This window comes from Littorina saxatilis, unplaced genomic scaffold (assembly GCF_037325665.1).
Source record: "Littorina saxatilis isolate snail1 unplaced genomic scaffold, US_GU_Lsax_2.0 scaffold_1588, whole genome shotgun sequence".
Taxonomy (NCBI): domain Eukaryota; kingdom Metazoa; phylum Mollusca; class Gastropoda; order Littorinimorpha; family Littorinidae; genus Littorina; species Littorina saxatilis.
Genome location: NW_027129477.1, coordinates 2,654 through 13,687, shown reverse-complemented (window position 1 = coordinate 13,687; position 11,034 = coordinate 2,654). Strand labels below are relative to the sequence as shown.

The 11,034-nt window shown below is 50.6% G+C and overlaps 1 protein-coding gene across 1 annotated transcript; it reads left to right on the top strand.

Annotated features, from left to right (window-relative positions):
• Positions 1-2,432: 2,432 nt before the first annotated feature.
• Positions 2,433-10,360, top strand: LOC138957737 (TRIO and F-actin-binding protein-like). Its single transcript, XM_070328792.1, has 2 exons — positions 2,433-2,502; positions 7,392-10,360. Exons 1-2 carry the CDS (start codon positions 2,433-2,435, stop codon positions 10,358-10,360), a joined length of 3,039 nt encoding a protein of 1,012 aa, XP_070184893.1.
• Positions 10,361-11,034: the final 674 nt, after the last annotated feature.

Genomic DNA, 11,034 nt, shown 5'->3' with positions numbered 1-11,034 from the left:
TCTGTCTGTTTGTCTGTCTGCCTGCCTGTTATTATTTCCGTCGGTCTGTTCGTTCGTCCCCCGTCTGTCTGTTTATCTGTCTGTCTGCCCTCTCTCTCTCTCTCTCTCTCTCTCTCTCTCTCCCTCTCTCGCTCTCTCTCGCTCTCTCCCCTCCTCTCTCTATATATCTCTTACTCTCTCTCTCTCTCTCTCTCTCTCGCTCTCTTTCTCTCTCACTCTTACTCTCAACCACCTCTCTCTCTCTCTCTTCTCTCTCGCTCTCTCTCGCTCTCTCTCCCTTACTCTCCCCCTCCTCTCTCTCTCTTCTCTCTCGCTCTCTCTCTCTCACTCTTACTCTCCCCGTCCTCTCTCTCCCCCTCCTCTCTCTCTCTCTGTCTCTCTCGCTCTCTTCTCTCTTACTCTCCCCCTCCCCATCCCCCCCTCTCTCTCTCTCTCTTCTCTCTCGCTCTCTCTCTCTCTCTCTTTCTCTTACTCTCTCCCCCCCCCTCTCTCTCTCTTTTTCTCCTCCCGTCTAACTACTCCTTCGACTTGTGTCTTCTTCACTAATTTAAAAATCAAATTACATCCTGAAATGCTCTCCAGACGTTAAAAATAAATTAATCGTGATTCTCTTGACTGATACACAGGCACGATTGGTCAATATCTATAAGTACTGCTTGTCAGAATAGTTTAGATTGCAGTTTGTCTGGCAATTCAATTATCTCACCAAACCAAGTTCGGTAGAAGGAAAACTAAAGATAAATCGATATTGTAACTGAAGGCAAACTGGAAGTCGCATGAAAGCTACAAGTCTGGATGCGAAGAAATTCATGTCGTCTTCTGAGTGGGAGTAAAGTTTGCTTGTTTATTTTTTGGTCTGATAACTTTTTTGTGTTTGCTGTTTGTTAGTGTGTATGCTCGTTTTTATTTCTTGCTGTTTGGTTTATTGATTTGTTGTTGATGTTATTGTTGTTGTTATTGTTGTTGTTGTTGCTGTTGTTTATGTTGTTTTGTTTTGTTTTGTTCTTGCATTCCTTGTACGTATTTTGCAATTCTTTATCTGCGACAAAATAGAGATTTCCTTCTCTGTATGATACAGCCGAACCCGCCTTGACGACCACCTCTCGACAACGACCACATGTCCACACCTCTCGACAACGACCACATGTCCACACCTCTCGACAACGACCACATGTCCACACCTCTCGACAACGACCACATGTCCACACCTCTCGACAACGACCACATGTCCACCCCTCTCGACAACGACCACATGTCCACACCTCTCGACAACGACTACATGTCCACACCTCTCGACAACGACCACATGTCCACACCGACCACCCAAAAAGGATCCCCGTTTTAGTTTTTTTGTTTTTTTCCCCTTCAATATAATGTATATCTCTGTAGCGACCACTGTCTAATACGACCACATTTGGTCGGTCTCCTCGGTGGTCGTTATTTACAGGTCCAACAGTAGCAGCATGATATTATGGTGATGATCGCCGCTAGACAAAGTGTATGTTGCATTTAGAATATTCAATTTTAAACACATATGTCACAGCGGTCTGCAGAGTCTATAATCTGATACAGCGTCATTTCAGACAAAACACACACACACACACGCGCGCGCGCGCGCACGCACGCACGCTCGCACGTGCGCACGCACAGACACACGCACGCACCCACGCACAAACACACACACACACACACACACATAAACACCATTTGATCTACAAAGCAACATAATGGTACCCGAAGTTTTTATTTTTATTTAGTTAGTTTTTTGTCCAAGGAGATTGGTTGGTCGCTCCATTATTTTACTGTTCCGAGAAGAGTCTCTTCTGACAGAGAGTTGTTCCCCCTGGAGTGCATTTTTCTCCTTTGTCCTGTTTTCAGGTCTTGGGTCGTGCCCCTTGAAGAAATCCTGTGAATAGGGGGCGTCGCTAGAGGGCGTCAATGGAGGAGAAGAGGTCAGTGAGAGGGGAGGTAATGTTAGAAGTGAATAAAAAGACTCTTGATTATCTCCCTCACCGGGGTGTTGCAGGTAGCTCTGTTTCCTCCTTGGGGATGAAGCTACCAGGGGAAGGGATTGTGTTGGAGGTGCGGGTAGAGGGGTAGCCCTCCCGGTGCTCCCCCTTGGACCTCCCTAGTCTAGGACCCTGGGTCTTCGCGAGGTGGCCATTGTGGCGTAATCCCTCCGGACTAGCATAACGTTTCCCTATCCCAAGACCGACCGTGCGTGGTCTATGACCACATCCTCTACGAGGTGACCCTATCAACTAGGCAGCGCAAGCCCCTAGGCGAAACACGGCGGATCTAGAGGAGAGAACCTCGATAAAAAATTTGAGCTGCCATGAAGACGGAGCATGTTGGCTGAGGACAGCGGGCAGACCTTCTGTGCCGACACCCATCTACAGGAGAAAACCAGGCATGCACGCATCAAACCCAACATGGCCATACACATGGATATTCGACGGTATGGTGCTCGTCCCGCGGATCGCCAGGCGGAGACAGCGCCGGGTCCCCAGCCTCAAAGGGAAGAAGAGAGAGAGAGAGAGAGAGATCTCCCTCACCTGCGAGGGGGTGGTCAGTTGTCTTACCGGATATCGTCAGCTCGGACGAGTGTCTTGTAACTGGACACGATTAAACCTGGATAGTTGTGTGAGTCAAACACTATTGTCGAATTCATCTTCGACATATTTCCGGCCAACTGCATTAGATTTGTGCAGTTATACTGTAAGGAATCAGCTGCACCCAAAATAAATGTTAAAGTAATTACTTCGCACACGATCTAAACGCTTCCCAGTCTATATCCGCATGGTCTTGTTTTGTGTTTCAATCACTTTTCTTTTGTCATTCTGTCTGTCTTCTTTCTTTCGGCCTTCTCCCAAACCAACCCACCTCGCCCTCCTCCCCCCCCCCTAACAAATACGCTGCATTGAGGAAACCTTCAGGGGAAGCCATTGTCAACATAGCTACAGGGTGACCCCCCAAAAAAATGTCCTCCATAAAAATGCTAATACCTTCTGCATCTGTTCAACGAATTACTTCATATTTCGTGTACATTAACTTCAACTTACGTAGAAGTTATTAGCATCTTTAAGGGTGGCATTTTTTTTTTTGGGGGGGGGGGGGAAGGGGGGTGTCACGCAGTATTTAACTGCTAGGGTCAACCAGTCGCTCTTAAAACACGAAACTTATCAAAATGGTTTACTAACGAGCATGCTACCTGTTAACAGAAAACTCAATAACCGAAAAAGGAGGTCTAAAAAAAACAAAAACACGTCAAAGGTCAAGGTCACCAGGGAGCACAAATCGTGAGAACTGTGATTCCTTCTGTGCTCCCTGGTGACCTTGACCTTTGACGTGGTTTTTTTTTTTTAGACCTCTTCTTTCGGTTATTGAGTTCACAGCCAGTAATCAGCGCCGGAAGGAAGGGCATTGCGTGCAGTGCTGGCAATTACAAACGATCCGAGTTAAAGACCTACTCCGCCACGCGAAAATAGCTCGCCTCACTCAGTGTCTCCGATCTGGTCAGGCTTCAACATGACATTAGACCATCCCTACAAAGTGAAGAACAAGTCGTCCTACTCAGACTCCGCACTGGACATAACAGACTAAACCATCACATGGCCACAGAGCTGAAGCTGGTTCCCTCCCCCTTATGTCCGTGTGGCAATAGGCAGACAGCAGAGCTTATCCTGCAGGCTTGTCCATACCACAGTGCTCTGAGGGACACCATCTGGCCAGAGGAGACAGCGCTACAAAAGAAGCTATACGGCCCCAGAGAGGACTTGGAGAGGACAGCACGTTTGGCCCCGCAGTCCGGACTGACGATCTAACAGCGAACGACAAGAAGAAGAAGAAGAAGAAGAAGAAGAAGAAGAAGAAGAAGAAGAAGAAGAAGAAGAAGAAGAAGAAGAAGAAGAAGAAGAAGAAGAAGAAGAAGAAAACCACCCCTCCACTTGATCACATACCAACAACCAACACCCTGACTGTTTGCTGTGGTGAGTTGTCATTTTCGGATGAATTATAAAAGGCACCGGTTCCCTTTACGAAATTACCTATTTTAGATACGACTGTAAATTTGGATGATATTTTGTGTTCAATTTACGGACTGTTCTTGCTTACTGTGTAAGGGCCTGACTGTCTGCCATGTTCCTCTTGTACATTTGTTTGAAGACACCACCATAAGCCGTAGGCTTGTTGTTGTTTTCACCTGATGTTGATGTACATTTCCTGAACATGTAACTGAATATGAATAAACATTGTTTAAACCAAATACGACTGTGCACATAGAGCAGTTTATTTTTGGTATGTGACCAAATGGAGGGATGGTCTTATATCCCATGTAAAACCTTGAGCATATGTGAATAAACATTGTTTAAACCAAATACGACAGTGCACAGAAAGCAGTTTATTTTTGGTATGTGACCAAATGGAGGGATGGTCTTATATCCCATGTAAAACCTTGAGCATATCTGATGCTGTGAGGCAAACTGTTTGCACGAGTCGGAGTGGGTCTTGAAAGGACAAGTAATTGACTTACATCTGCCCCTATTACGAGAATTACGGATGCAATATTTTGGAGGTTAATTTTAAAGACTCTGGTTTGGATCAAGAGTGTGTTATTGTTTTGTATTACACGCGGCGCTGATGAAAATGAAACAGGTGATATACCTCCCCCCCCCTCCCCCTTATTAGCACTAATGGCAAAATCAAGTGAATGAAGAAGGAAAGGAAGACTGCTGCTGTCGATGTTGTTGCTGCTGCTGTACGTTGCTTCTACAGGAAGTTGGTGAGGTTACACGCTCAGAAAGTTATAACGAAGAGAGGCACAGAAAAGCGTGTTATGCAGCACAGCGAAACCACTACCGCGCTAAACAGGCTCGTCAGTTTCACTCCGTTTTGCACAAGCGGCGGACTACGGTCATTGTGAAAAAATGCAGTGCGTTAAGTTTCATTCTGTGAGTTCCACAGCTTGACTAAATGTAGTAATTTCGCCTTGCGCGACTTGGTTTTTTTATTGCCGTGAGAGGAAGTGATAAACAGGAATACGAGTACTACTTCTTTTCTGCACTAATAGAATGGTTGCGTGAGTTGTACTGATACCTGTACAGGGCCGGACCCAGGGGGGGGGGGGGGGTTCCAGGGGTTCCGGAACCCCACCCCTGGAAAAAGCATGTACCTTGCTTTGACTTTTACTAGTTTTAGCACCAAAACAATGCTGCTCTTAACCCTCAAAACAAGACCCAGAATGCACCAGATTGCACAGATTTTAACCGTTTTTCAAAAATTTTCTGGGGGAGCATGCCCCCGGACCCCCCAAGTTCGCGCGCCTGCTTTGCAGGCGCGCGCTTGTGGCTTCGCCACTTCGCTGATTTGCCCCCCCCCAAAAAGGAGGAACCCCCCCCCCCTTACAACTCATTTGGTCCGGCCCTGCTTGTACAGTCAGTAATTGTTACTTTTCTGGCACAAAAATGTGGGTTTTGTCTTCCCTTTCTCAGCCTCAGTAATATTCATTGTTATTGATAGAAAAACCTGAACAACGGTTTCACATTTAGCCACAAAATACTTCAGTTAAACAACGTTTAAGTAGCGCAAAAAACGTTCCCTTGGTTGCCTGGTATGCTCAAGGAAGAGCATGGGTGTATGTCTGTCTGTCGGTATTTCTATATGTATATGTTAGTGTCCGCAAAATGCATTAAACATAAAAAGCAGACGCCGAACCCATAATTCACTCATATCGTGGCGGGATTATGATGAGATGTCCACCTAAACCCACAAGGCAATAACTTCCCCATCAGTGACATCATGAATCCACGTCATGCCTTCCAGGGGATACATGTGGATGTTGTCTACTTATAGAACTTTACGCAACCTAGGACTTCAACGCGCGTTGTGTAAACTGTCGTGTACCTGCACGCTAGCACACACACCATGAACAGACAGACAAACGGACAGACATATAGACAGACAGACGCACGAACGCGTGCACTCACACACACACTCACACAAACACACACACACAAACACACACACAAACACACAAACACACACACACTCACACACTCACAGACTCACAGACAAACACACGACTGCTCACACACACAGACACACACACACACACACAAACACACACTCACATCCACACACACACACACACTCACAGTGACATACACTCAGACACACACAGACACACACACCCACACACACACACACACACACACAAACACACACACTCACATACACACACACTCACACACAGACACCCACTCACATACACAGATACACACAGACACATACACACACACACACATACACACTCACATACACACACACACACACACACTCACATACACACACACATACAACCACACACACGCACTCACACACCCCTCCCCCCCACCACACACACTCCTACCCTCTCTACGAACCTGCACGACCCTCTCTCCCTTTCCACTTACGTCACAGCCAAAGCTCTCCGCCAGTAATTACCAAGGTCGAAAGGTCAGTGATTGGGAAGGTCAAAGGTTACGCCGGCAAGAGGATTAACTTATTTCCCAGGACGCTCGCCGGGAGGTGACTCTGTCTACGCTAGGGTCGACACAATCAAAGGGGTTAATGAAAGAAAACCCAGATTAACCCTATACCCGTCGTTCTTTGGGGAGGGTAAAGTCAAACAGGTTAACGCGGGAAAGTGGAACTTGAAGATGATTCTGGGCAGATTATACCTGCGCAGTTTCAGCGGTACAGACGACGCACTGCATATTTTTAATGCTGCGATAAGGATTATGACGAGTACTTGGCCTGTTTTTCTTTCACGCCACGTGTAGCGGGCTGGGATAATCTGCAGTGCGTCGTCTGTCCTGCTGATGTTACATAGGTGAGCGCCGGGCCTTACCATCCCGAAGAAGGCAGTGACATGCCGAAGTCTTGATACAAAACATTGACCTAACCTGGGTACTGGTGTGTTTTCTTTTCACTCAAAGATGCCGGTCTGTCCATATAAATTATCACATTCAATTCACTTGGCCACCACGGAACGAATCGCATGTCACCTTTGCATGATTTTCCTATTTTTACATTTTCTTTAAAAAAAAAGTATGCTCTATCCAGTGGTGAAAACCGTTTTAGAAAAGAGCGAAAACTGTTTGAGTTATAAGCCTGTGACTTTAAGGTGACCCTCACACTGTTACCAGACACTTTCCGGACTTATATCAAGACTAGCGCAGAACCGCGCGAGATGACATGCGACTCATTCCGTGGTGGAGGCTCACAAATATCAACAGCCTGCTTGCTTCCTTAGGAGGGGGGTGGGGGGGGGGGGGGGGGTGACAAATCGCAGACTGGTAGAGATTTCTGTTCTCGTATTTGACTTTTAGTTCAGTGAAAATCACTCTTTACAGAAAGCAACCAAGCAACTCGTGACGCGCGGATACCAAGCCCCGTCCAGTGCTCTCCCAACCAAGCAACTCGTGACGCGCGGATACCAAGCCCCGTCCAGTGCTCTCCCAACCAAGCAACTCGTGACGCGCGGATACCAAGCCCCGTCCAGTGCTCTCCCAACCAAGCAACTCGTGACGCGCGGATACCAAGCCCCGTCCAGTGCTCTCCCAACCAAGCAACTCGTGACGCGCGGATACCAAGCCCCGTCCAGTGCTCTCCCAACCAAGCAACTCGTGACGCGCGGATACCAAGCCCCGTCCAGTGCTCTCCCAACCAAGCAACTCGTGACGCGCGGATACCAAGCCCCGTCCAGTGCTCTCCCAACCAAGCAACTCGTGACGCGCGGATACCAAGCCCCGTCCAGTGCTCTCCCAACCAAGCAACTCGTGACGCGCGGATACCAAACCCCGTCCAGTGCTCTCCCAACCAAGCAACTCGTGACGCGCTGATACCAAGCCCCGTCCAGTGCTCTCCCAACCAAGCAACTCGTGACGCGCTGATACCAAGCCCCGTCCAGTGCTCTCCCAACCAAGCAACTCGTGACGCGCTGATACCAAGCCCCGTCCAGTGCTCTCCCAACCAAGCAACTCGTGACGCGCTGATACCAAGCCCCGTCCAGTGCTCTCCCAACCAAGCAACTCGTGACGCGCTGATACCAAGCCCCGTCCAGTGCTCTCCCAACCAAGCAACTCGTGACGCGCGGATACCAAGCCCCGTCCAGTGCTCTCCCAACCAAGCAACTCGTGACGCGCGGATACCAAGCCCCGTCCAGTGCTCTCCCAACCAAGCAACTCGTGACGCGCTGATACCAAGCCCCGTCCAGTGCTCTCCCAACCAAGCAACTCGTGACGCGCGGATACCAAGCCCCGTCCAGTGCTCTCCCAACCAAGCAACTCGTGACGCGCGGATACCAAGCCCCGTCCAGTGCTCTCCCAACCAAGCAACTCGTGACGCGCGGATACCAAGCCCCGTCCAGTGCTCTCCCAACCAAGCAACTCGTGACGCGCGGATACCAAGCCCCGTCCAGTGCTCTCCCAACCAAGCAACTCGTGACGCGCGGATACCAAGCCCCGTCCAGTGCTCTCCCAACCAAGCAACTCGTGACGCGCGGATACCAAGCCCCGTCCAGTGCTCTCCCAACCAAGCAACTCGTGACGCGCGGATACCAAGCCCCGTCCAGTGCTCTCCCAACCAAGCAACTCGTGACGCGCGGATACCAAGCCCCGTCCAGTGCTCTCCCAACCAAGCAACTCGTGACGCGCTGATACCAAGCCCCGTCCAGTGCTCTCCCAACCAAGCAACTCGTGACGCGCGGATACCAAGCCCCGTCCAGTGCTCTCCCAACCAAGCAACTCGTGACGCGCGGATACCAAGCCCCGTCCAGTGCTCTCCCAACCAAGCAACTCGTGACGCGCGGATACCAAGCCCCGTCCAGTGCTCTCCCAACCAAGCAACTCGTGACGCGCGGATACCAAGCCCCGTCCAGTGCTCTCCCAACCAAGCAACTCGTGACGCGCGGATACCAAGCCCCGTCCAGTGCTCTCCCAACCAAGCAACTCGTGACGCGCGGATACCAAGCCCCGTCCAGTGCTCTCCCAACCAAGCAACTCGTGACGCGCGGATACCAAGCCCCGTCCAGTGCTCTCCCAACCAAGCAACTCGTGACGCGCGGATACCAAGCCCCGTCCAGTGCTCTCCCAACCAAGCAACTCGTGACGCGCGGATACCAAGCCCCGTCCAGTGCTCTCCCAACCAAGCAACTCGTGACGCGCTGATACCAAGCCCCGTCCAGTGCTCTCCCAACCAAGCAACTCGTGACGCGCTGATACCAAGCCCCGTCCAGTGCTCTCCCAACCAAGCAACTCGTGACGCGCTGATACCAAGCCCCGTCCAGTGCTCTCCCAACCAAGCAACTCGTGACGCGCTGATACCAAGCCCCGTCCAGTGCTCTCCCAACCAAGCAACTCGTGACGCGCGGATACCAAGCCCCGTCCAGTGCTCTCCCAACCAAGCAACTCGTGACGCGCGGATACCAAGCCCCGTCCAGTGCTCTCCCAACCAAGCAACTCGTGACGCGCGGATACCAAGCCCCGTCCAGTGCTCTCCCAACCAAGCAACTCGTGACGCGCGGATACCAAGCCCCGTCCAGTGCTCTCCCAACCAAGCAACTCGTGACGCGCGGATACCAAGCCCCGTCCAGTGCTCTCCCAACCAAGCAACTCGTGACGCGCGGATACCAAGCCCCGTCCAGTGCTCTCCCAACCAAGCAACTCGTGACGCGCGGATACCAAGCCCCGTCCAGTGCTCTCCCAACCAAGCAACTCGTGACGCGCGGATACCAAGCCCCGTCCAGTGCTCTCCCAACCAAGCAACTCGTGACGCGCGGATACCAAGCCCCGTCCAGTGCTCTCCCAACCAAGCAACTCGTGACGCGCGGATACCAAGCCCCGTCCAGTGCTCTCCCAACCAAGCAACTCGTGACGCGCGGATACCAAGCCCCGTCCAGTGCTCTCCCAACCAAGCAACTCGTGACGCGCGGATACCAAGCCCCGTCCAGTGCTCTCCCAACCAAGCAACTCGTGACGCGCTGATACCAAGCCCCGTCCAGTGCTCTCCCAACCAAGCAACTCGTGACGCGCGGATACCAAGCCCCGTCCAGTGCTCTCCCAACCAAGCAACTCGTGACGCGCGGATACCAAGCCCCGTCCAGTGCTCTCCCAACCAAGCAACTCGTGACGCGCGGATACCAAGCCCCGTCCAGTGCTCTCCCAACCAAGCAACTCGTGACGCGCGGATACCAAGCCCCGTCCAGTGCTCTCCCAACCAAGCAACTCGTGACGCGCGGATACCAAGCCCCGTCCAGTGCTCTCCCAACCAAGCAACTCGTGACGCGCGGATACCAAGCCCCGTCCAGTGCTCTCCCAACTGAGCAATAAGGAAAAGACCAGATTCCGCCTGCATCTGTGGTTTTTCACAAAATAAGTGCTGTAGATCAATCAATCAATCAATCAATCAATGAGTCTTATATCGCGCATATTCCGTGGGTACAGTTCTAGGCGCTCTGCAGTGATGCCGTGTGAGATGAAATCTTATACGGCCAGTAGATTGCAGCCATTTCGGCGCATATTTACCTTTCACGGCCTATTATTCCAAGTCACACGGGTATAGGTAGACAATTATTAACTGTGCCTAAGCAATTTTGCCAGGAAAGACCCTTTTGTCAATCGTGGGATCTTTAACGTGCACACCCAAAGTAGTGTACACGGGGGGAGGTTCGGACACCGAAGAGAGTCTGCACACAAAGTTGACTCTGTGAAATAAATTTCCGCCGAACCTGGGATCGAACTCACGCCGACAGCGGCTAACTGAATACAAATCCAGCGCGCTACCAACTGAGCTATATCCCCGCCCGTAAACGTAACCAATAAAAACCTAGATGCAATTTTCTTCTGTTGCTTAGGGATTGTAAATCCAAAATATTTTTGAACCCCCCCCCCCCAAAAAAAAAAAAAAACCCAAAAAAAACCCCACCCCACCAACAACTAACAAACAAAACCCACGACATTAAGCGTTTGTCCACCGCTCTGAATGACTGGCACAATC

Coding starts and splice junctions, on each gene's coding strand:
- LOC138957737 (XM_070328792.1), top strand. CDS start 2,433: ATGGCCATACACATGGATATTCGACGGTATGGTGCTCGTCCCGCGGAT. Junction 2,503..7,391: donor CCAGGCGGAGACAGCGCCGG/GTCCCCAGCCTC, acceptor CACTCTTTACAG/AAAGCAACCAAGCAACTCGT.